Source organism: Manis pentadactyla, chromosome 7 (genome assembly GCF_030020395.1).
Source record: "Manis pentadactyla isolate mManPen7 chromosome 7, mManPen7.hap1, whole genome shotgun sequence".
Taxonomy (NCBI): Eukaryota; Metazoa; Chordata; class Mammalia; order Pholidota; family Manidae; genus Manis; species Manis pentadactyla.
In genome coordinates, this window is record NC_080025.1 from 49,978,852 (window position 1) to 50,005,815 (window position 26,964).

The 26,964-nt window shown below is 41.1% G+C and overlaps 1 protein-coding gene across 4 annotated transcripts in view; it reads right to left on the reverse strand.

Annotated features, from left to right (window-relative positions):
* HECW1 (HECT, C2 and WW domain containing E3 ubiquitin protein ligase 1) overlaps positions 1-26,964 on the reverse strand; it is a 374,060-nt gene that overhangs the window by 143,631 nt on the left and 203,465 nt on the right. For 3 of the 4 annotated variants that reach the window (XM_057504386.1, XM_036918894.2, XM_036918893.2), the window contains exon 5: positions 20,295-20,389. In XM_057504386.1, coding sequence (XP_057360369.1) covers positions 20,295-20,389 — 95 coding nt within the window. Of the gene's footprint in view, positions 1-12,526; positions 12,674-20,294; positions 20,390-26,964 lie in introns of those variants that run through there. The other variant, XM_036918897.2, reaches the window with a different exon arrangement.

Below are 26,964 nucleotides of genomic sequence, written 5' to 3' on the forward strand. Positions count from 1 at the left end.
TATCTAAAATGTGGATTCCAGACTTTTGAAATATTAGAATTTCTACCAGTGAGTAACTGGAGCTGAGAAACAGCAGTCCTCTTTAGAAGTGCACCTTCCCAGGCCTCCTCTCTGGGACTGATTCATCCACCCTAAGACACCCATTCCTTTCCATTTTAATGCTCTGAGACCAAGGTATGTCTAACCATCAATGCTTCTTGTAATTATAATTGGAAAGATTCTTCTAGGCTGATGGTAGGAAGATCAATGACTGGTCTCAATACCTATGGCACCTTAGATTTGATGAAATGCAATACTAACCTGGCTCCCTGCAAGCTTTTGAATTTCAATCCTTGCTCTAGAAGAATGCATGTATGCATGTATGTATGCATATATTTTTTACTTTTTTTGTTACATATAAAGCAATTTACGAGGTGAAACTCACATATAAAAAAGACTATTTGAAACTGAGTAATTCAGTGATAGTTAGCTTATTCACAATGTTGTACAACTACTAATTCTGTCTAGTTTCTTAGTATTGCAATGACTTAAAGTAAAACCCTATACCCTCCCCCCACCAGACCCAGAAAACCTCCTATCTGCTTTCTCTCTCTGTGGATTTATATATTCCAGATACTTCATATAAATGGAATCATATAATGTGCCTGGATTCTTTCATTTAGTGTAATCCTTTTTAAGATTTGTATCAGGTTCTCCAGAGAAACAGAACCAATAGGGTGTGTGCATATATACTACATATATATATATATATATATATATATATATATATATATATACACATACACATGTATATATGTATATATGTGTATACACACACATGTGCACATACACACATATATAACAAGGAATTGAGTCATACACTGATGAAGACTGACAAGTTCCAAAATCTGCAATTGCCAATCTGAGACCAGGAGAGATGATGATACAAGTTCTAGTCTGAAAGCCATCAAGCCCAAGACCTAGGAAAGGCTGATGTTTCATATTGAGTCCAAAGGCAGGGAATAACTGAGGTACCAGCTCAAAGGCAGGCAGGAGGAATTCCCTCTTGTTCAACAGAATGTTAGGGTTGTTCTATTCAGACCTTCAGTTGATAGGTAAGACCATCAACATGAGGGAGGTCAACCTGCTTTACTCAGGTTATCGATTTAAATGCTATATTCATCAAAAAGTACTTTCACAGAAAAACCAGAATAACGTTTGACAAAATATCTGGGCATCCCATATCCCTGTCATGTTAACACATAAAGGAATAATCTCCTTACTCATTATTGATTTGTTTAGATTCTCTATTTCTTCATGATACAGTTTTGGTAGGTTATATGTTTATCTAAATTTCTTTATCCATTTCTTTTAGGTTATCCAATTTGTTGGTGTATAATTGTTCATAATCATTACTTATCCTTTCTATTTCTATGGTATCAGTTGGAATGTCTCCTCTTTCATTTCCAATTTTATTTACTTCAGTCTTTTTTTTGTAGCTAAAGGTTTGACAATTTTGTTTATCTTTAAAAAAAATGTTTCTTAATTTTGTTAGTTTTTCATATTTTTTTTTTTTGGTGTCTACTTAATTTATTTCTGCCTGGATCTTTGTTATTTCGTTCTTTTTGCTAACTTTGGACTTAGATTTTTTTTTTCTAGTTCCTTTACGTGTAAATTTAGGTTGTTATTTGAAATCTTTTTGCTTATGTAGGCATTTATTACTAATAAATTTCCCTCTAAAAACTGCTTTTGCTGCATCCAATAGTTTTGGCATGTTGTAGTTCCATTTTCATTTGCCTAAAGGTATGTTTTAATTCCCCTTTTGATTTCTTTTTAACCCACTGATTGCTCAGGAATGTGTTAATTTCCATGTATTTGTGAATTTTCCATCTTTCCTCCTGTTTCTGATTTCTAGTTTCATACCATTGTATTTGGAAGAGATACACCTGGTATGATTTCAATCTCAAAATTTGCTAAGACTTCTTTTGTGATCTATCATATGATCTATCCTGGAGAATGTTCCATGTATACTTGGGAATAACATGTATTCTTCTCCTGTTGCATGGGAAGTTCTGTATTTCTGTTAAGTCCATTTGGTCTAAAGTACAGTTAAAGCCAACGTTTTTTGTAGATTTTCTGTCTATATCACCTACCTGTTATTAAAATTAGGGTACTGAAGTTCCCTATTAGTCCCTGTATTGTTGTCTATTTCTTCCTTCAGAACTGTTAATATTTCCTTAATATATTTGGGTATTCTGATGGTGGGGGTATATATACATATATTTAGGATTGCTGTATATTCTTAATAAATTAACCCCTTTGTCTCTTTTTATAGCTTTTAGCTTAATGTCTATTTTGTCTAATAATAGTACAGCCACCTTTGCTCTCTTTGGCTTACACTTGCATGGATTATCTTTTTCTATCCTTTTCCTTTGAACCTAGGTGTGTCCTTAAAGAAAGTCTTTTGTAGGCGGCATATGGTTGAGTGTTGTTGAGTTTTTTTGTTTTTTTCTTTATCAGCCAGCCATTCTATGTCTTCTGATTGGAGAATTCAATCCATTTACATAGATAGTAATTACAGGTAAGGACTTCCTAATGCCATCTTAGGGACTGTTTTCTAGCTGTTTTGTAGTTCCCTTGTTCCTTTCTTCCTCTCTTGTTGCCTTCCTTTGTGAACTGAAGATGTTCCATAGTTGTATGCTTTCATTCCCTTCTCTTTATCTTTTGTGAATCTACTGCAATTTTTACTTTGTGATTATCATGAGACTTATAAAATGGCTTATAGATATAACCATCTAGTTCATGCTGATCACTTAACTTTGATCATATACAAACCTCTACCATTTAACTCTCCCTCTAATGTTTTTGATGTCACAATTTTTTATATTGTGCATCCATTAACAAATTATAGCTATAGATATTTTCTATACTCTTGTCCTTTATCTTTTATACTAAAGTTTTATGCTTAACACATATTATAGTAATAGAATATTCTGAATCTGACTATATTCTTACCTTTGCCAGTGTATTATATATTTTCATGTTACTAATTCACGTATTTCCATTTCAGCTTGAAGAACTCCTTTTGAGCATTTTTGCAAGGCAGCTTGAGTGGTAATGAATTCCCTCAGCTTATATTTTTCTGGGAAAGTCTATACTTTCCTTTCATTTCTGAAGGACATCTTTGCCAGGTAAAGCATTCTCAGTTGGCAGTTTTTTTTCTTTCAGCACTTTGACTGTATCATTCCACTCTCTCCAGGCCTATAAGATTTCTGCTAAGAAATCTGCTGATAGTCTCATAGATGTTCCCTTAGAATTACAAGTTTTTTTCTCTTGCTGCATTTAAAATTCTCTTTGTCCTTGATTTTTGACAGTTTTATTATAATGTGTTTGAGGATCTCTTTAAGTTGATTTTGTTAAGTGACTTATCAGCTTCATGAGCTTGGAAATACAAATCTCTCTCCAGATTTGGGAAGTTCACAGCCATTATTTCTTTGAATTGGTATTCTGCTGCTTTTTCCCTCTGTTCTCCTTCTAGAGCTCTAGTAATCTGTAGATTGGTCCTTTTGATGATGTCCTACTGAGAAAGCAGTCTTTCTTCATTCCTTTTCATTGTATTTTTCTTTCTGCTCCTCTGCTTGGATACTTTCAACTAATCTGTCTTTGAGCTTACTCTTCTGTTTGCTCAAATCTGCCTTCTATTGAATTATTCAGTTCAGTCATTGTGTTCTTCATCTCCAAAATTTCTGTTTGGTTCATTTTTATATTTTCTATCTCTGTTGAGCTTCTCATTTTGTTCTTGTATCATTTTTTTGATATCATTGAATTGCCCTTTATATGGCTGGATAATTTTTTGTTCAGCCAGATTCTATTACATACACACACCTCAGGAAAACAATCACAATCTGAGTATCTTTACAACAATTATTATGAAATTTTTGTAATGTAATTATTGACCTCCATTTCTTTGGGGTCACTTTGGAGGTACACTGTGTTCCTGTGGTAGAGCTGTGTTTCCACGACTCTTCATTATCTCTGTTGCCTTGCACTGGTGTCTGTGCATTTTAGGAAGCAATCATCTCTTCCACATTTTGGTAAAGAAAGACTTTCACTTGTGGGTGGGAGCATGCTGGAACATGCAAGGTGCCAAAAGGCAGGGTGTGTGGAGACTCTGGGTCCAGGGGAGGCATGATGTCACTGGTTCAGGCTGCTGAGTCCATAGCATTCGTGACTTTGTGGTCCTTGGTGATCATGTAGGGGATCCACTGTGGCTCTGCCAGTGCTGTTGGGGGTCCTCGGCAGCACCTCCAGGTCCTGCAGCTAAGAACCAGGGCAGGCAGCAGTGGCTGTCATATCCAGTGGTATCCAGCTGCAAGTATCTGTATAGTGGCAGGGGCTGGTTGTACATACACATGTAGTGTTGTGGGCCAGGAGAAGTGGCAAGGACTGTGGCCAATTGTGGGTGCTCTAGCTCTCAGATGTAGTATTCTGGCTGCTAAGTCTTGCTGGGTGCACAGCAGTGGAGATTGGACATGGGGTTCAGGTAGGGACATGCAGGTGCACAGCTGGAGGTTGCAGCTGCAGGTGAGCACAATGGTGCAGACCAGTGACAGAAGACAGTGCCTTACTTAAGACTACAAGCATCTGTGGGGCCTCTGGCTGTTGATTTTGCCCTCCTATAGCTGCACAGTCTCCTGCACACCTGCAGGCTTATGTTAGGAGTCAAGCTGGAAGCATGCAGGAGCACAGCTGGAGGAGCTAGCCCTGAGTGCGTGTGCATTGATGGGGCCAGCTGTGAGGGTCTGAGGCTGGCATCTCTCACTTATGCAATCACAGAGGCCTGGGCTGGCTGCTGGTGTGGTTCCCAGGCTTTGGTGAGAACATGGAGGGAGGGAGCTTAGAGGGGCTCATGTAGCTTGCATCAGCAAATATGAATGCCTCTGGGGCAAAAGCTGGTAAAATCTGCAGGGGTTCTGCGGCAGCTGTGCTGAACACTTGTTCCTTCTTCAGTGGCATAAGTGGCAAGCTTGTCTGTAGATCAGATTCCTATGAACCATGATCACTCCTGTTGTGTGGCTGCTATTGGTAGGTCCTTCCTTATTCCTAGATGCCTCCATACATCTCCACTTTGCTGGACTGGGTGCAGTGGTATCTAAGTGGGATCTTGTGTGGTTCCCCAAAAGGCTGGGGAAGCTAGTGGCTCTCATCTATTCCTTTCCCAGTGAGGGGAACTCTTTCTAGCCAAGGCTTTCCCTCCTAGTGCTAAGCATTGCCAGCCTCAGGCATATTATGATGCGGCCAAAATGAAGTTGTCCTCTTTCTCTTGTGTGATAATTTTCAGGACTTTGTTCTACTGTGTTATTGAAGTTTCTTAAGTGGTCCACAGCTCTCCCAGAGATGCTTTTGTTTGTGGATAGCTGTCCAATTATTGATCTTTGTTGGGGAACAGAGGCTGGGGTCTCCTATACCACCATCTTGGTGACATCATTCCCACAGTTGTTTCTTGTTCTGGTATTTAACCAAAAAATTTGATGTTGGCTATTGGTTTAAAGTAGATTTGATATTGTATAATAGCCAAGTATTGTTTTATTCCTTCTTTTCAAAGAGATGAAAACTTCAGGAGCAGATTCTGAATTTCCTGAAGATGAAGTGGATGGATGACTCAGGCATTTAGGCAGGTGTCCAATATGGTGTTGAGAGCTTAAGCTGGACTCAGTGCTTTCAGTCTGGAGTTGGCTCTTTCCCTTCTCTGCCAGCCTCTCCTCAGACTGAGTGGTCCAGAGCAAGGCCATCAACTCCTCTAATTCTGTTTCCTTTCTGTTAAATAGGAGCCAGAAAGGAACCTACCTCACTGAGTTCTCCTGAGAACTGAATGAGATAATAGCATAAAACACTTAGCGCAAAGGCTGGCATACTAAGTGCTCTAAATTAGGCTAATGCTGCTATTTCTATTTGTTTTTTAACCTCTGACCTTTTAATGTTACAGATTTTATTATGTTTGATTGTCTGATGTTTGATGATTTACCTTACAGATGAGGAATGCCAAGCATAAAGAGAACTATCAAAGGACCTACTGGGCGGGCTGTGAGACATGACACGAAGGTAGTTTTGAAAGCTGCCTTAGTGCCCTCTACATGGCTAGATAATTTTTTGTTCAGCCAGACTCTATTACATACACACACCTCAGGAAAACGAGCACATGCTCATTTGTTTTACCATGCTTTATGGGTATGCCATGCTCATCTGGGTTAAATTAACATGCGTGGAGTCTTGTCCATATTTTTCTATTCTCAGTTTTCCAACAAATTCATGTCAAGCTGTTTTTAATCACTTTGTAAACAAAACCTAGCCTTAATGAAATGAAGAAAACATAAAAGCAACAGTGCAGTGAGCTTACAGTAGCTCCAACACTCTCAAGGTGGTGCAGAAAAGGTAGCTAATCAGCATGTCTCCCTCATCTTGGAGCTGATCTTAGAGCCTATGGACCTGGGATTAGGAATCACAGTTTGAGATCAGGGGTCACAGGGCTAAAGTGGGCAAGGAGGTGGAGGTGGGCAGAATTTCTAGAAGGGTTCCATTAGAAGACAGAAGAAGCATGTAGGGAGTTGAGAACATCTACATGCTTACTTTAAGATCAGGCTGGACTTAGGGCAAGTATGCAGCATCTCATGGGGGAAGAATGCTGTGTGAGCCAGGGTGGCACTGCTTATTCAGGGGCCATGCGCACTCCTGGGAGTGAACCTCCATATAAGGTGGATAGTTAAGAACTCTGACTTGGGATGGCTTGGCTTCACTCTTTTCTCCTCCATCTTCAAACCCCAAATACCAGGAGGGCTGGAGCGACCCTTTAAGCCATTGTGGCAGGCTGAATTCTAAGTTGGGCCCCAAGATTTCCTGCCTCTGGTATATAAGCCCTGCATGTTCTCAGGGACTATGAGTAACTCGTGTGATTAGGTGATATGTCACAGTTGACTTTGAGAAAGGGAGATGATATTGGGGGAGGGGGGCACTAATCTAACCACATGAGCCCTTTAAATTTTAGTCTAAAGGTCAGAGAAAGAGAAGGGGTCAGGGATATAAAGTGAGAAGATTTGATGTACTGTTGCTGGTTTGAAGAGCCAGTACAGAAAATGGGAACCTCAGTCTTACAACCATAAGGAACTGAGCTTATCCAACAAAAGGACTGAGCTTAAAAGCAGAATTTCCCTAGAAATTCCAGATGAACAGTCAGCCTGGCTGACACCTTGATTTCAGGTATTTACTTGCAGAATCCAGCCATCCTGACTTATGACCTACAAAACTGTAAGCTAATATGTGCTGTTTTAAGCTGCTAGCTTTGTGGTAATTTGTTATGTAGCAGTAGGAAACTAATACAGCCATCTTCACTCTATTTCCTTTATGAGCTGGAGCTCATTTCAACACATTCTTTTGCCTTGTGAGAAATATCTGGCCCAGCTTAGAACCAACAACAGCTGCACTCCTGAGTGACTATAGCAAGCTTTTATCCCTCTTGAAACCACAAATGGCCTTGTTCCTAAGTAAGGACCCCTTGAACACATAAACATCAGCCCGCACCACAGCCCTTATAAAGTGGTGGCCACCATTGTCAAGGGCACACTAACCTGATCCTAGAATCCCACTCTTCAGTGGTTCACGTATGAACTTGTATATTCTGTTAAGTAGACTGAAATCCTTTCTGGAACAAGACAGGGCACATGTGTGCACATGCATGCATGCACATGCACACACACACACACACACACACACACATTTCCCTTTGTTTCCAGATTTTTAGGGCACTTCATAGGGGCAATAAATTGGCAGCTCATGATTAACAACTGGATTCCTTGCTTTAAATTTAAAATAGCTGGGAAGGTGTTTGAAGGGCAAAGAAAAATATATTAGCTATAGTATTTGGAAATACAACTAATCTGTTAAAAATGAATTTATTCCAATGTTTCCCAGCTTAAAAAAATACGTGTGTATAATATACATCATACAGCATGTGGAATAATTATGTTACAATATATTAGAAAACTTACCTCTCTAGTCTCCTTGATTGACTTCTTCCCCTTTTGTAACAATCCTTTTATGACCCCATGTTCCTTCCATATCTTCAACCATTTTGTGTGTGTATGCACTGATAGATCATACTTTTACTAAAAGCAAAACCATCCCAGAATGTACTCCAAAAGCCAGGGGGACACAAGTAGAGGGAGGGTGTCACAAAGTGCATGAGGAGGAGAAGGGCAGCTAGATGGGGCTGGGAGTTGCTGTGTGCATCAGGGAAGGAGGCTCACCCACTGCCATCTCTCCTGAGGCCTGGAGCGCCATGGGGGACTTGGCATCTTCTGCTAAGGAACTGATCTCCGACAGACAGAGCAACCAATTGCTTCAGTACTACTGTCAGAGAGATGGCTGAGGCTTGATCAGGAGGCTGAAGACTCCTGACTGGAATCTCTGGATGAGAAGGAAAGAACCAGGGGGCAAAAGACGCTGCAGGCAGAGGCACTCACAGCAACAGAGGCCGGGAGACCTAAACCAGCCTGGGGTCCCGGGAGCCATGAGCCCCGCACATCCCTGAGCTGGAACGTGTGGTGGCCGTGCGGCTCTACAGGGGACGGGAAATGGAGGCTGGTTTTGCCATGCTGGATATTTTAACTTATCTATGGTTTATTTTTATACCTTTTCCACTGTGGTGTATGTTTAGGAATTTGAACTTAACCCTTTAGGCAAGAGAGAGCCATTGAAGATTTGGTTTTATTTTTTGGAAAATAACGTTTTTTATTCAAATGATAAAATTTACTCTAAATAGTGATGCGTACATATTGCAGATGATTGGAGGTGGCCTGGACAGGGCAGGGCAATGCTTCTACTGTGCTCTGCCATTTCGCCCCACCACAGCCTGGAGGATATGGTGCAGGCGTTTTCTGGACCTGCACGAGGCCTCTCCAGACCAGGCAGGCTGACCTTCTGGGTGGAACAGATCTGTCCTTCCAGCTCCTCAAGTGAGCTCAGAGTGCACCCTGGCTGAGAACCAAGAAGTTCGAAGCTACAGGGTGGAGGCAGAGGGGCTAATTTGGAGACGGCCCCACCCAATGTGGTCCTGAGAGTGGGTGGAAGGACCCAGAGGATGGAGCCTCAGACCAGTAAGGGGTAAATGGGTACAATCTGTGGCTGACTGGAAGAGAGTATGGAGGAAAGAGAGGCGTTCCTTTGTCTGAAGCTCTTTTTGAATTTAGAATCTTGTTCTAACAGATTATGAAATTCCTCAAAACCATAGTCCTTCTAAACCTGGGTTTTTTCCTTTCCCACCAGCAAGCCCAGCTAAGGATGCAAAAGTGACAAGAGTTAGGCCTTTGCATCTTAGCCTGTGAGGTTAGAGGGAAAAAACTGCTTTAATTTTACTTTTTAAAAACAGCTATTAAATTCATAGACTGCAAAAACTTTGGGGAAATTAAACCATTGGAATTATGTCAGTTGCTAATGCCTCTGGGTCAAACAGTGTGTTTAGTGAAAGAAAAGGACTGCGTTTTGCACAGAGCTCTTTGCAGCCACCCACTCCCTCTGACAGAGACGAGCAACGTGAGGGATCAAATTCCAGAGAGAGTCACGCATGGTTCACCCATCTGCATGTATGGTAAAACTGTGACAGTATTTATGTCTCACGGCATGAAAGATATTCCTGAAAAGATGCTTACAAAATGATTTTGCTCTCACACAAATCATCTCCTCCTCGTTGCCTTGCTTTAAAATTTCTAAGACATACTCCCATGTAGAAATATATTTAAGTTCTAGGCAAAAAGCGTGTCTCTCTCCAGTGCAATGTCCTCTCCCATGACATGCCAGAGATTCTCATTTTCTGAAAGAAATTAGGAAAAGCCCACCAGGGTCCAAGGATGGGCTTGCTCTCGGCTCCTAGGCACTCTGCCATTTTGGGGGCCCCAGAGCAGTAGCTGCAGCCTTCCCTCCAGATGCCCCACAGGTGTGCGTGCTCCCTACAACTCGCTGGATCCCATGATGAGTACTGCCCTTCTCACCCACATGGTGGGAGAGTTCTTGCTCTTTCATTAAATACTGGTCAGCATCCAAGAACCTCACACCTACTCCCCTCTGCATTTCTAGGGGCTACATGAAAGCTGAGGCCCACCCTCTAATTGCTTAAATTGCAATTTTCGAAGACAAGGTCTCCAAATAACAAGACTTATTTGTGCATTAGAAGAAATCCATAGCACTTTTGATCTGGTTGTTTTCTTATAAATATTTGTTAAAATAAAATCCTCAGTTTGGTCATCATTTTGAAGTACTTTTCATCCATCCATCTACCCATTCATCCATCCATCCATTTCTCAGGTACTATTCTAGGTGCATGAAATTCCTCTAAAGAAACATCTTAAATGAAGGAATTAAACCTTTGCTCATAGGTAGTAGCTCATTATTTTTGGCACTTTTGAACTTTCTGTATATTGCTCAAATAGGGCATTTAGCTTCTCTATATTACACTGATACTGAAATCTATGTATTTTGAAACAAGAGAGCTGGAATAGTCCCATAAACAAAAAGTTATCAGATCAACTCATAAGATTCATACTATGAATTCACTTTTACTGTGTTCTTCCTACATGCTGGGCAAGTGCTAAGAGCGTCACAGGCACCATTCTACCTCAACCTCAGACAACCTTTCAGCAGTCCTGTGAAGAGGTTCTATTTTTATCTCCTATCTGTAAGCGAAGTCAGGAATTGAGCCTTAAAGAGGTTAACAACTTGCTCAAAGCCACCACATTGAGTGGCTGAGCCAGGCTTGGACCATGCCGACCAGGTACACATGTTTTATGGAAGGCCTGCCACAGGCCAGGTACTGCTCTAGCCGGTGCTGGGAGACAGCCTTAAATAGGACAGGCAGGCATACCCTGCCCCTAGAAGCTACTGTTTAATAGGGAGAGCAAACACGGATTCCGACAAGAGCACCATGAGCAAAACAAATGCCTAACAGAGAATGCAGAGTGACAGGAGGTGTGTGAGAATATTTTAGAGAGAATGGTTATGGAAGGCCACTCTGAGGAGGTAACATTGGGAGAAATCCTAAATGAAGAGAGGGAGTAAGTCATTTAAATACCTGGGAAAATGTTCAAAGCTGAGAAACTTGAAGGGCCAAGGCCCTGAGGGCAGACAAGCTTGCTGTATTCAGGGGTCAGAAAGACAACAAACGAGGCTGAGATGAGATGTAAAAGGAGAAGGCAGCAGGCAGAAGCAGCCCATCATGGAAAGTCATGGAAAGAAGAATATTATATCAAAAAAAGCTAGTTCAGGGCCAAAATGTTTTGTGATAGGATGGGAAAGGTGCAGGAGAGAGAACTGACTGTGCAGGAGAGAGACATTCATCTCAGGATAAGAGGGGACCACCCAGGGCTCCCACCTCCAGACCCTAACTCTGCATGAAGAATCCTGGTGGTCAGAAGTATAAGCTAATCTCAGGTTTTGGGCATCCCTGTTTACTGTTCAGCGAATATAGGACAATGGGTTATTTAAAAAAAATATTTGGCAACAAATGCTTGTTAAATGCATGAGGAAAGCATTAGTCCAATTTTCATTTGCATAACTCAAGAAGAAAAATTATGACAAAATGGTATTATCCATTTCTGTATTCCATTCTTTCCTTGTATTATTCAAAAAAGAAGGATTTTAGGAGTGGAAAGTAAGTGTAAGAAGGAATAAGAAAAAAAATGCTAGTGTCACTATTCTGGCTGGGTATCCTAAAAGAGTGCCTTTCTTGCTTCAAAAACACAGAGCTAGGAAATCCTAGAGCAGGAATTTGAAACCAGTTCTGCTTGACTTCAGTGTACTCTTAATTTCCCATTCCTATTAGTCTAACACATACACACACACACACACACACACACACACACACACACACACACACACACCCTGTAAACAATAATTACACTTCACTTCCTACACTTAGTTGTAGGTCCATATTTTTTTTCAGTTTCAAAGTGTTACAACAACGTATACTTGGGACAAGTGAGAGAACAATGCGGAATCCTCCGGAGGCAGGTCATCTGGGAGAGCTGCAGCCATAACACATGTGATCGTGCCAGCTTATAAGGAGCTCTTTGAAAACTTAGATTCTCCTGCCCTTAAATAAATGTTCTCCAGGCAAGTTCTCCTCTCTCCTCACCCAATAGCCACTGTGCACACAGGAGAGCAAATCACCTCATGTTGGCCCTTTAAGGCCTCAAATAAAGGTGAACTACAGAAATAGAAATTATTAGAAAGGGTCTAAAGAGATAAAGAATATTGATTCCAAATAGCTAGATTTCTTTTAATTGCTTAAACTAACTTGACAACTTTAAGCAAGCATGGTATTTTTTAAAATCTGAAAGTATAACACACACATATTATATACTTGGCCAATGAAATGAAATAGGCTCCCGCAGTAAAACTTGAGGGACTCTTTTAAAAAAAAACCTATTAGTAAATGCATCTGTTTGGATGTATAAATGAGTGCACCCCTAAAATGAAGCATTAATTTTAAGGTTCTACTAACCTCTTCTGAAACGCAGTCATTTTTGGGTTCTGACGGAGCAGTCATTTCTCATAAAAGGTGGTTGCAGTCAAGAACTCAGGCAGAGAAATTAAGCATAGCCCCAGGGGAAGTATAAGAAAATCTCGAGGATCAGACTTCCAATTTCCATTCTAGGGCTGCCTGATAATTCTGACTTACCTTTTAGCGTGAGCACACAGACAGAGGCCTTTACACTCTGGCCACATGCCTGAGGACTTGACTAACTTAAGGGCTTCTGACATGTTTGTAAAGCAACATAGGGCAACTGACTGCAAAGGAGGGAAAAAACATTTATCTTTGTGCATTAAAATGTAAGAATTTGATTCTGAGGTTTTGAAACTCTAATGAAACAGCCCTGGGAAGACCCCTGAGCTGAAAGCACTGGTCCCAGCCCCCCGGTTAGTCACAGCACCTTAAATCCAGGGACCCTTCATGGTCCAGTGCAGGTGGTTGAAGGAGGTGGAATCTGATGATCTACCAGAACCCTAGATTAATTATTATGAGGGGGCAGGGTGAGCAACAATTCCTGAGTCAGCCCATTTGGAGGGCTTTGCTCCTCAATTAGGTCTTGGGTGTTTTGAAGCAAAGAAATGAAGAGATCAGAGTTAATGCACTTGCTCATCAACTTAAATTTCACTTTGCTCATAGACCAAAAAAGGCAATAAACCTTAATGACAGTTTGCTGTATATGATAACTGTGGAACTCTTAATTAGGTTTGAAAATGTGGCTGGCACGAGGGAAGGGCAGCCCTCTTGGGGGTGTGGAGGAACTGAGCCCTCCCTTCCAAGTCCCAGGTGTCTCTGACCCACCGGCATGCTTTGTACTCTGCCTTCATCCACTCTGCTTAGTGGTCAGATTTAATTTACTTATGTCAGCTCTGTGAGATTCTTGGGAAGGAATAGTTTACGTCCCCTTAAAACTTTTTCCCCGAAGGAAAGTTTTTTCCAGAGTGTGACCACTGAGTTGAGCACTGAAGTCAAAGTTACAAATCTGGATGTAAGATCTTTGTACTTGAAATTTCTTATCCTTCAATGATGTGTTAATCAAGAGTTTTTATAGAATGGCCACTTAAGACTTAAAAACTAGAATATTTTCAGGTAGACGTTTGCCAACCTGATGACCATTGAATGGGTACTTACTGTGTAAAAGGCGCTGTGCCAGCTGGCCGTGAGAATCCACACAACCCAGATGCTGGCTAGTGCCCTTTCCCTGGGAGACTTGCTCAATTCATTCCGGATTCTGGTCCCAGGGTCAGAGATCATCAAACCTCTTCTTGTCTGTGAGTTCTGAGTTCCTGAGGCTCCCGGACTGGTGGGATCATGGGTGATATTTTGTTTGTTTGTTTGTTTCTATGTATTTCCAAGGAGCATATACTATTTAAATATAAAAAATGGTGACATCTATATACTTATTTTTATCCAATTTTAATTTTAAAAACCTCTAGTGTTTCATGGCTAAGTATTGTAATGGATGAGTTCATACTTGGTTTGTTGGAGTGGGTAGAGGTGATCAAGCTCACATAAATAAAAATAGAATAAAGTTTCATAAATAGAATTGTGTATATACATAGATGTGTATATATAACATTACTTTATATCTATAGCTATAGGTACATCTATTTATATTTATGACCAGGGAGACAAGACTGGTGGTTTTAGATCAGGAGTCTTCTGTTGTTTCATTAAAAAGTCCCAGAAATTACACTCAAATCTTTACATTTTAATATATATTAAGTATATATGTCAAATATGTTAAATATATATAATTACATATTTATATAAATACATACAATATATAAACATACTACATGTATGTCATATTATAATAGCATTTGATAGACAGACAGATAGAAGGGTATAAGATTTTTCCTGGAGCACAGAGACTGTGCATAGACAGCTAGAGCAGACTCATCAAGTCAGCCCTAGGAGACTGTGCATCTCTGTTATGGACTGATTTATGTACCTTCCTCTCCCAATTCACACTGAAACCCTAACTCTCAATGTACCTGCATTGGAGATAAGGCCTCTAAAGAGGTAACTGAGGTTAAATTAGGTCCTTAGTGTGGGCCCCTAGTCTGATAGGACTGGTGTCCTTATAAGGAGAGGAAGAGACCCCAGGGATGAGCGTGCACACAGGAAAGTCCATGTGAGACCACAGTGAGAAGCCAGTTCTGGCAAACCAAGGAGAGAGGCCTCAGGAGAAACCACACCTGTCAACACCTTGGTCTTGGATTTCCAGCCTCCAGAACTGCGAAAACAAACGTTTGTAGTCTCAGCCATGCCTTCTGGGGTCTTGTAGTGGTGACCATGGCCCCACTAATATAGTCGCTGGGTTAGATGTCCTCACTGCTGCTCAAGAACCCTTTATAAACCAGTCATGGAATACTGGTGGAGCTTGGATGTGGCATGACATGTTTCAGTGGATCCAACCAAATTAGCTACATCGTCAACATCTACAGATCCCAGTGCTGTGTGCAATCTATGTGCTGTGGATGCCGGCTCCTGGGTCTGTGATGGGTAAGGGCCCCACAGGCATCTCTCTCAGCCTCCACAGGTATGATGCTGCCTTTCTGGTTTAAACAAGTATTCCCTATCTTAGCAAGTCTTGATATTTTAGGAGTTTTTTCTAAAGAGTTTTTAAGAATGCATTCTCAGTTATGAAGGTTAAAGTATTTTGTGCAACCCATTCATACAGTAAATCATACTACATGTGAAAAATAAAATAATAATTCACACTTTCAACTATTTCACCTTACCCCTTTATAGCAAACTTATTCACTACCAGTCTCTTCTGTTCACAATTTCCTCAAACCTGAAATTGTATCTTGAACATGGCGGGCCGTCCCTATATTACACACCTGAGGATATTTGTCTTCCCTTGTTCTCACACATCTTTGATCACTGGGACAGTAGGAAACAAAGTGTGTCCTTTACATGGTCATCATGCCAAGTTTAGTGCTGGGGAGGAGGCATTCAAAGTTTCTTGGCTTTTGTTTTTTCCAGGTATCCTGACAGTTTCTCCTGCCATTTATAGGATTCTTCAGTTTGAAAATTGTGTGGTTCCACAGGCTTGCTGTAGGTTGAATTATTTTTTTTATTATTTATGTTTACTAAATTTTCTCCCATGAATATATATATTTATTTTAATATGTAAATTCCAGATATCTAAAATATGACTAGGTCTTTCAACTTTAAGTTTAAAGTGTATGTTTTTTAGATCAGAAAATGTTTTTATCTTTTCTTTGATTGGTTATTTCTTCTTTCTCTATATACTCTTCTTTTGGAAATTCCTATTGTCCATAGATTTGATCTCCAGGTCTTTTTATTCTCTCCCTATTTTCATCTCCTATTTCTACTAGGTTTGGGGTAAATTTCCTTTGAATTTGCTTTTAGAAGTTTGTCTTCTAATTCAGTAATTTCTTTCCTATGGTCTCTAACTCAGCCATCCATGACAGGTATTCAAAAGGTGGCCCCTATTATCTCCCCACTGTCCTTTCTTTCCTTTCACCATTCTCTTATAAGTTTCAAAGATACAGTGTTATGTGGAGTTGCTTCCAATTTCTCACTGAAAAAGCTAGAAGATACAGATATGAAAAAAAGACTCCGCAATGTAAATAGATAATAGCAATGTGAATTAAGGATAAGAACAATCCAGGATAACAATATCCTGATGGAATTGCCAAAATTAAAATCTTGATGAAGACTGAGTAAGAAATACATTTTTGGTCTAAATCTAAATCTGGGGGGCCGCCCTACACCAGGCTTAGATAAGGTAGGAACACAAAGTCCTCTGCCTGTCCCTCACTCGGGGGCCCTTCTCCAACTCCCTGGGCCCCCCTTTCTGAGCTGCCGTGGTTATTCCTCCAACAGCTACCTATTTTCTGTATCCAGGGGCTGTGGTCCCTGGGCCCCAGCACTGCTGGGGCAACGGAAACCATGGTGGCCACTGCACAGTGAGAGTGAACATTCCTCAGTAAAGGTCTTAGAAACTTGGCGTGGGGAGCAGTGTGCTGAGGACTTGAACACATACCAGGAAGAGCTACAGACAGTGCCCTCAGGAGACACAGTGCAGGGGAACCCAGCGGCAGACAGCTGTCAGCCCGGCCAGCACGCCCTCCCAGAGGGGGCCCCTCAGTCCCACCAAGGGCCAAGGGAGGACATGCAGACCTACCATTCCGGCACAGTCCTGAAGGGAGAGGCTAGAAAGTGCACGTGTGGTGCGCTAAAGACAATGTACCTTCCCTGTATTTTGGCAAATTGTAGGTATGGATAGATTCCTATCCTTCAATGTATACATGGGGAGAGGAAAAAATTATCACAGGACTTACTCAGAAAGACTGTAAAGCATGGCGGTGGTGGCATGGTCAGACCCTTTGGAAGAGCATCCTTTGGACATGATTTGTTACAGAGAATTGAAGTAAAACATACAACATATGCTAGGTGCTCTCGGTAAGCTCAGAAGAGAATGAAACCAAGTCCAAGGGGACACACGGAGGAAATGAAGTGAGCATCCATTCTCTAGAGCTGACACAGACTGGGTCTCCTTCCCTCCCAGGCTTGGGGCATTTCATAGCCCCATGCCTTTGCACACACTGACCCTCCTGCCAGCTGTGCCTATGTGCCCCCCATGCCTGGCAAAGTCCTGTCATGCTGCCTGACACGGCCCGCATGCCACCGTCCCTGAAAGCCGTCCCAGCAGCTGCAGGTGCCCCCTCACCGCTCTCTCTACACAGCACGACGGCTTTTAACACTGCAGCCCCACACCTGCCAGACAGCTTTTACCATCTGTAAGACAGTAACTGAGTTCTCAGTGACGCGCTTGTATTTCATTTATCTCCGTAGAGCTTACTCATCACGGTTTCTGACATACAATTATGACAAATAAATGAGAGCCTTGGAAAGATAAGGATAGGTGACAGCCTCTGTTTATAACAGGGTCCTCAACAACTGTCAGAAGGACAAAGACAAAGGATAAGGGGGATGGGGAACCGAGAAAGAACTAATACATACTGGGAACCTGCTATGCTCAGATATTAAAGTGCTGATTACAGTAAAGGAACTTCTTTCTCCTTTTCGAAGAATTACAGTTGCAGCACATCGCCTCAAACTCATTGACTTTTGGGACATAACGGCCACAGCCAGCCAACTTTTCCTGAGAGATTAGTACAGCATGTGCAAGCCTCAGTATCAAAACGGACACTCAAAGTTCAATGACAAATTGATTTTGGAAAACTTGAGTAGCATCTCTCCTCTGAAACAGTGTGGGTGAGTTCCCAGACCCGACTGCAAACGCTCATTTAACCCAGAGCTTGTTCAATCCTATCAGTGGCTGAAATGATTTGCAAAACGTATGAACTTGGTTTGCTTCTTCTGCATCACTAGCTGGCCAAACGGTCACTTAACCAAAACACATGGTTCCCACCTGTCTTGAAGATGAGCTGTGACAACTAAAACAAGGCAAGTGAAGCCCCTCTGAAGAGTGTTCCTTGCTCTAAGAGCCACTAATAGTTCAACTATTAGAAAACCCTAAGCACATTACAATACTCTCTGCAGGAAGAGGCGTGCTCGTCTGTGACCCCTCTCTGCCCCTGGCATCATACAGCCTTATGACTGGCCTCTCGCGTGCATGGGGGTTAACAAGAGGGACAAGACTTGTCTGTGGAATGGATGCACATAGAGTGTCAACCAAGCGTCTACTGCTTCTTGAGAAGAAAATCGATGTGGGGATGACAATTAGGACAAAAGCAACAGGTCAGAGTATTTCAGGATGTCAGAACTTTGAAGAGAAGCAAGGTTAGCACCCAAGAATATCAAAGATGACACAGAATCAGCGCAATGTCCTGAACGAATCTTCCAGACGTATCCCAGGACTGAAGCACCTCCTTTGATGTTTCCTCTACTCAGATACTAGTTCTTGTTTCTGGTTGGGGGGCAGCCCCTGGAAAGTCCATTTGCTGATAGTTTCTCCTGCATCTCAGGCTTGCCTACAGAGCCACTCCAGGCAGTTGGCACCTTGTTTTCTTGTAGGCTTACATGGTACACTTCTGTGGTGATGTACATGGCATTTTGCCTCCGTCTGGTAAGCAGGTTCCATCTGGAATCCCTTGTAGGTTGTGTTCAGAGAAGCCAAATGCCCCAGAGAGCTTTCTCCAAAAAGGACTTACCCAAAGATAGGAACTCATCTGAGTTCCAGGGCTGGCTCACTCACAGTATCCCTCCTGAGCAGCAAAAGGTGAGGCGCTCTCCCCTCCCAGCCAGCCTGAGCCAACAGGCAGTCCCATCCCTGGGCGAGGCCCACCCTGGCCCAGGAGCTGTCATGACTGGTGAGAAGCTGCCTCATCACACACAGCCACGCCTGCCCCAGAAGGTTCCAGATCGGCTGACTCACTTCCAGCTTCCTCTTTTTCTATCTGTATGGTGGCCACCCCCCTGCTTCATCCACCTTGCCTCTGGGTCAGTTCAGCCCCACCTCTGGCTTTGCTGCCTTGGTTTAGTAAATGCCCCCCACCCCTTAACAATAGGCTACTTGTAGCAGGACCTTTAGGCTACTTGTAGCAGGACCTCTTTGGAGGATGGCCCGTACAAAGGGCCTGTAAGAGGAGGCCTGGCACTCTGGGGACACTTTCCCTGATTCCCACATTTCCGTTCCTGCCCCAGCCGGTGAGATGACAAACATGGATGGACCTTCCTGTGCTATGTGTCCCTCACTGTCAGCCCTGGGGAGCCCCCGCTAGGCCAGCGTCCAGTCCTGCCCACCTCTCAGGATGGAGGCAGACCGGCTGCTGGCCTTGAGCCTGTGTATCTTCCTGCTGTCACCAAGGACTTAACTGGCTCACCTCCAGCACATTGAACAGCTGATTGTGAAACTGCAAAATGGTATTTGGAGCCAAAGTTCTTCCTGAATCCTCCCTATTTCAAGTACTCTCTCTCTCTCTCCTTTTACATAGGAAAAATAAATAAATTTTGTTTACTTATACTACCATGACAAAGTGCTTCCTGTTTATGTTCAGCCTCCCCTGGTCAGTAGTTTTAATTTATGTGAAGAGAAAATAGAATGCCATGTGAACGTAGACTCCAGCTGGCCCCATCATGTATGTTGAAAGCTAAGGTGAGAAGCCCCACAGAGGTAAAAACTAGATTGTAATTTAGGAAATGGTGTGTGAACGAGAGTAGGAAACACCAGATGTGATTTAAACCCCTGATCTGGAGCTAGCCCACTGTGTGGCCTCAGGGACATTGCTTCAGCTCTTAGGGCACAGTTTCCTCATCGGTATAAAGAAAAAAGGACCAGACATTCTAGTCTTTTCTAGGCTGACTTTTATAATTCTATGACCTAAACCAGTCTGAGACTATAAATTCTATTTCAAAAAAATAATTTATAAGACTAAAAAGAAATCAAAACATACAAAAATATAAATATTTAATGCCAAGGAATTTTATAAAACACACTCCTAAGAAAGACTTTATCATGCATTGCTATTAAGCATGAATCTATTAGAAACATCTGGCTATCCACTGAAGCTTAACATTTCTTGAACAAAAGTGATACTCCTTTTAATAAGTTTGACTGCATATCTCATTCCTCTCACTATTCTGAGATGAGTTTCCATCTACCTACCTATTCATAACCTGTCAATATCTCTGCATAAGTGTATACACACACACACACACACACACACACACGAACAAAATGGGACAGTAAAGATGCACCTGAATTAGGCTGGACCAGAGAGGAAGAAATGGGACTTACGGGAGCTGCCGAGTTTTTGACGGTGACGCTGGGGGTGGTGGCTCGCAGGGCTCCACTCACTCCATGGTAGTATTTGAAGCAGATCTTAGTTTCAGCTGAAAGACAAAAATGAAATGGGACTGAGAAGTTGGGTATAAGCCAGGAAGAGCTAGCTGTGACCAGAGAGGATAGCCAGGAAGTGCAGCTTAAGTCCTCCCACGAGCCAGGCACGTCACACCTGACAGTGTTGGTCCAACACATAGCCTCATGGACAGATTTGACTTCTTTCTAAAAATGAGTCATCAAAACTTGTGTTGGCTTTAGCATTTTTTTACCAAAATTAAACCCCTTTGTAGCCAAATGAAAAAGGCATCTCTGCCTTCATACTGTATCTGTCTCCTTTGCTGCTTAATCTCTGGGTCAAAAAGCTTCTGCCCAGCCCTAGAGCCCTGCAGGCCTGCATGTAGGTTTGTTAATTGTCAAAAGGAACTTTACTCATGACTTAAGATTGATGCAACCAGCCCTTTACTCACCTCCCCCAAGGACATAAAGAAGTATGAACAGAAATGATGGCTAGATTGTCAGGGACTTATAGGAACACCACGGCCAGACTTATGTCAACAAAATGACCGGAGTCAACCAACCATTGACAAGGAGTTTCACATCTCTCCTCATCAGACCCTTGCTGATGTCCAGATGTCTGAGGTCAATTGTCACCCCCTGACCCTCACTTCCTTACTATACAAGAAGCTTGAAATCAACCCTAAGTTAAGATTTTTTAGGATATGAGTCCACCATCTTCTCAGTCTGCTGGCTTCCCAAATAAAGTCACTCTCCTTTCCACAGCACCCTGCCTCTCAACTTATTGGCATGTCATGTGGTGAGTGGCATGAGCTTGGGCTCAGTAACTATGTTTAGACATCACAGCATCCATCCTATCACATGAGAGGTTACTGCTTTTAAATGCTTAGTTCTAAGATTGCACTCGTTTTGATGCCTACCACCACTCTGTTTCTTCTGTAATGTTTGTTACTTTTTCATTGTAATTACTACCTTGGTAATGTGGAGGAAGACTTTGAGAAGTTATTGAAATATGTGGATGGGAAGCATACTTTCTAAACTCTGGTACACATCAGTGATGACTTCTTTGCAACATGATGTGTTTTCCTTCAAAGCTCTATAGACGTAGGCAGGAAAAAATACGACCCTGGGGAGTCACACTTCCTGAGTTTGAATTTCAGCTCTGCTACTGACAATCTGAGACCAAGAGTAAGTCACTTAACCTCCCTTACCCCACGTTCCTTGTGAAATACAATAATACCTGCCTTGTAAGATGCTGGATAAGCAAATAACAGTTCTTAGAGGTCAACCGGGTGTTCAGTAAATATGAGTGAGGGTGATGATGTTGGCCAGACCATGATGCTACGACTCCATTTCCTTCTGGCATTTTGCTGTACAGAGAAGGACATCTGGGCCATCCTGAGTTTTGTTCATTGGAAGGTGACCTGCTTTCCCTTGTTTTTTCACTGGATTTTTTTTTTTCTTTAAATTTGAAAAATGTACCCGGTCATAACTTAGTCCCTTATAGTCATGGTGTTTGGAACAACAGGAGGAATCTCCAATTTGAGATCCTATCACAAACCTGGAAATGTGGCATCAGCTGTAATGTTTTAAAAAATAATGTCCAAAATTCTTTTAGTGTCCATTCTAGCTATGCTCATTATGAAAAATATGAACAATAAAGAAAAGTATTTAAAAAACATAAAAAAGAAAAGTATGAAAAAATAAGGAAAATAAAGAAAAGCATTAAAAAGTAATATTTAAGTATTAAAAAATATTTTTTAAAAGTACTAAAAATGTTGTCACCATCCAAAAGACAAACAACAACAAATGTTGGCAAAGATTTGGAGAAAGGGAAACCCTCCTACACTGCTGGTGGGAATGTAAATTAGTTCAACCATTGTGGAAAGCAGTATGGAGGTTCCTCAAAAAACTAAAAATAGAAATACTATTTGACCCAGAAATTCCACTTCTAGGAATTTACCCTAAGAACGCAGCAGCCCAGTTTGAAAAAGACAAATACACCCCTATGTTTATCGCAGCACTATTCACAATAGCCAAGAAATGGAAGTAATCTAAGTGTCCATCACTAGATGAATGGATAAAGAAGATGTGGTACATATCACAATGGAATATTATTCAGCCATAAGAAGAAAACAAATTCTACCATTTGCAACAACATGGATGGAGCTAAAGGGTATTATGCTCAGTGAAATAAGCCAGGTGGAGAAAAACAAGTATCAAATGATTTCACTCATCTGTGGAGTATAAGAACAAAGGAAAAACTGAAGGAGCAAAACACCAGAAGACTCACAGAACCCAATAATGGACTAACAGTTACCAAAGGGAAAAAGACTAGGGAGGATGGGTGGGAAGGAAGGGATAAGGTGGAGGAGAAAGAGGGCATTATGATTAGCATGTATAATGTGGGGGGGTGCATGGGGAGGGCTGTGCAACACAGAGAAGACAAGTAGTGATTCTACAACATCTTACTATGCTGATGGACAATGACTGCAATGAGGAATGTGGGGGAGGAGCTTGGTGATGGGGGGAGCCTAGTAAATATAATGTTCCTCATGTAATTGTAGAGTAATGATACCAAAAACAAAAGTACTAAAAGTGTTCTTTGCATATTTGAGAGTATAAACTTTTTACAATGTTGTTTTTTTAACTAACATTATTTTAAAAGCATGTTCTGCTAGCCTTTAGAACTTTATAATATTCCTTGTTCTGTGGAATCATTGAATCAATTTACAATTTGTAAATATTCCCCTAGTTTTGAAAATTGGTGCTTTTCCCTAAAATGAATGACTTTTTTGGAGATTATTTTTAGGTTCGAATTTGCACCCCAGGATAATGAAGCAAAAATTGCTAGCTAGCTACCTACCCAATGCCCTTAATAACAGAATCTCAGTTTTACTTTGGGTGGTAATGTCCAGCTAAAGGACTGTTTTATAACCTCCCTAGCAGATAACATTGATGTTTGCCATTGTCGTTTGGGGATTTTTAATATATGCAGCTAAACCTAACTGATATAGAAAGTTTTCTTGACATACAAGATATGAATGTTGCAATATTCTTCCTTATAAGATAGGAGTATTTTAAGGATTCTCCCTTTCTGTGGCCAAACGGCTTTCCAAAAAGCACTTTACTCTTCTACCAGAACACGTCACACTGACCAGCTCATAGTAACTTTGTTAACATTGAGCATTACCAAACATAAGCTTAAAACAGTATCTCATTTTAACTTCATTTATTTGAGTATTAGTGAGATTAAACATTTTTTTCATCACATTTTAATTAGCCATTTGCATTTGTCTTTTTTCTCCACTGAACAGTAGTTGTTGAGACTTCCCTCAGCCTGGATGATACTTGGTGCTCACCTTTCGGTGGACAGATTCTTACTTAGATATGTCAACACTTCCAGTTTCCATCCACATTCATTCTTTCCCTGCAGTGATTCTGCATATCTGTTGTCTTTTAAGCTCTTGGTGGACAATCTTAGTTCCGTATTTGCCAAGGCATCTCACAATTGTCCCCATATTAGGTCTACACCCCTAGATCCATTCTCAGCTTGATACCCACAGGTATCCTGTGGGTTAGGGAGCATGGAGGGACCCTGAATAAAGCAGAGAGCCATAGAGCTGGCACATACACAGAGTCAGTGTAGCTCAGAGAGTGAGTTACTCTGCCTGTAGGTGCCAGCAGATTCGGCATGGAGGGGTCAGATGGCCGCATCTTGAGCTGAGTTGGGTGGAAGGAACATCTAGATAACAGGCATCCTGAGTAGGTGTTACTAGCTTTCCTTTCAAAGAAAAGTATTCCAATGCTTTTTAGTAAGAAAGGTCAGGGAAATGATACACAATCTTGCATTGAATGCTATTGCAAGGGAGCAGATAAGTATTTTGAACTAAGAATTCATGGAAACCTTCAGAGCATGGCAACTGTCTTCCGAGAAATCCCTGAAGAAGGCTGTTTTCTTTTCTTAAGCAAGTGATTTAATAGCCTGTTCCGGTATTTAGCAACTTGACAATTAACTAATCTTTCCTTTTGTTAGCCTAAATACTTCTTGTAATTTAAAACGATTTCCTATTCAAACTTGAAACAGATATTGAGTTATTTAAAAGTTTTTCTCATTTAGGGGAGGGGTGGGTGTAAAGGGAAGTCACCCACAAGTATTAAAACACATGCAATGATTTAATGCATAAATGATTTGTTGTATAGATTTTTAAAAATCATTCATCTCAGAAAATTCCATGCTACTTTGCTCTGGTTTTGGTGACAGTTGCATTAAATCAATCTATTTAATTAACCCCACACTGAGTTTTTCCTAGAGGAAACTGGGTACTATTTATTTTATATCACCAGTGTCATGTAATGCAGGGATCCTCTGTAAATATCTGTTGAAAAATGACTAATGAACTATTGGTTTCATTTGATCGACTCTACTGCCTCATTAACCCAGGAGCAGGTATAATGTCCTGGTGGGCCCTAACTCTTCATAGAGAACATGCATTTTTTATGACCTATTATTATATGACTGTTGGAACAGATCCAATATAGATAAATGACCACACTGTAGCTATTTTTGCTCTCTCTGAGAAAAGCATCAAAGCTCAAAGGTCAAGAAATATTCAAGGGTTGCTGGTTATTATTTCAGATACTTCATCTAAGGAGACCTGTGGTAGTTCTAACGTTCTTTGCCTTTCCTACTTAAAATAATAATAATTCAAAAATCCCCTCAAGTCTGAGCCTAAGGCATTTCTGCCATAATAGTGTCATTGTTTATCCATGGTAATTAGATACATAGTAACAGAAGGTTAAGAAGCCAAAATGATCAAAGGAAGAGGAGAAGTGTGGGATCGACCATAGTTGGAAGTCCACTTCTTGACTCACCTCTTGTTAACCTACTAATGAGTTACACAGACTCTCTGAACCTCAGTCTTAATGTAGAATGGCAATATTTTTGTCAACTCTGTATATTGTTTCAAGTACAGTTGTTGTTCAGAGCAAATGGAATAAGTGAAGCTGTGTACAGGAAGTGGTCAACATAGGAGTAAACATATGAGATACTCTGCCAATAGGCTCCAGCAAGATTGTCATTCATGCTCAATAGAGCTGTCTTGCTGCTCAAGAACGTGCTAAAGGTGTCCAACCAGGTAGGAGGCTAAATCCAGTCCATGCTCCACTCACCACAAGGTGCAGTTCTTGCCCTTTCAGAGGAAGACGTCTACATCTCAAATTCTCACAGGTTAATGGTGGCTCTGAAATAGGTCTCCTTCTAACATTTTGGTTACTTTTGCCTGGTATATTATTGGTTTTCAAATTTGGGCAGGAGTTACTGGCTCATTCACAAAGTGGACTACAACTGAAGTTTCTACCTCTATAAACATGTTTGTTTGCAATTATAATTTTTCTTTTGGGGCATGTGTTCAGAAAGTACAGATCACTTCACTTACAGCATCACTTAAAATCCAAAATATTGTTAGATTTTTTTTTTCCCTGCCATTTTTGCAGTCCTGCTGCAGCATTTAAGACATCCAAATTCAGGGATGGTAATAGACTTGTTGGAAGTGTAATGTTCAATTAAGTTTAAAATTTATGACAAACTGGTCATGAATTTTAGCATATGTTAATTAGGACTTCATATGTACCAGACCATTTATACAACTTTCTAATTTTATCCTCACAAAATCCCTATGAAGCACAGGTAGTTGTTATTAACTTTTTAAAAAAGTGCTTAGTACAATGTTTGGCATATAATAAGGCCTCACACAAATATTATCTATCATTCCTATTTTGCATGTAAGGACAATGAAGCCAAAATGTAAGGCCACTTATACAAGGTCACACACATAGGGCATGGCAGCTAGGATTTAAGCAAACACAGTAAGTTTTCATTGAGTGATTTGTCTTTTAAAAATTGTTAATAACTCAAGATTGTTGACAAGCCAGCAAAAGCAAACATTCACTTCCAGTTACAGTGTACTAGGTAATTCAGAGAACATCTTAAAAAGTTGGAAAAATATGGAAGTAAATATGGTTGAAATAGGGTAGTCATATAAATACAGGATACCCAATTACATTTAAGTTTCAGATAAACAGGAAATAAGTTTTCAGTACATTTTTAGAGAATATGATATTATATGGGCCAGACATAGACTAAAAAAACAAAATCATTGTTTTTTTCAAATTCAAATTTAATTAGGGGTCCTGGGATTTTTTTCCCCCCTAAAAATGGAAATCCTAGCCTGAAGGCATCAGAGACCCAGTGAGACAATTAAATATCGAGAAAAGATCCTAAAGATGAAAACTCAGATGAGCTCAGGATTTGGGCTTGCTGTTTCCCTATGGGAGGGCCTGTATTGATCTTAAGAAATGCAGATGAGAGGCTGGAAAAGTGAAACAAAATTAGGACAGACTTGCAGGACTGTGGGACCAAACTCATGGGCTCAAGGTTTTATAAAAAGGGATCTGGGGGGGGCGGAGCCAAGATGGCAGCATGAGTAGAGCAGTGGAAAACTTCTCCCCAAACCACATATATCTATGAAAATATAACAAAGACAACTCTTCCTAGAATAGAGACCAGAGGACACAGGACAACATCCAGACCACATCCACACCTGCGAGA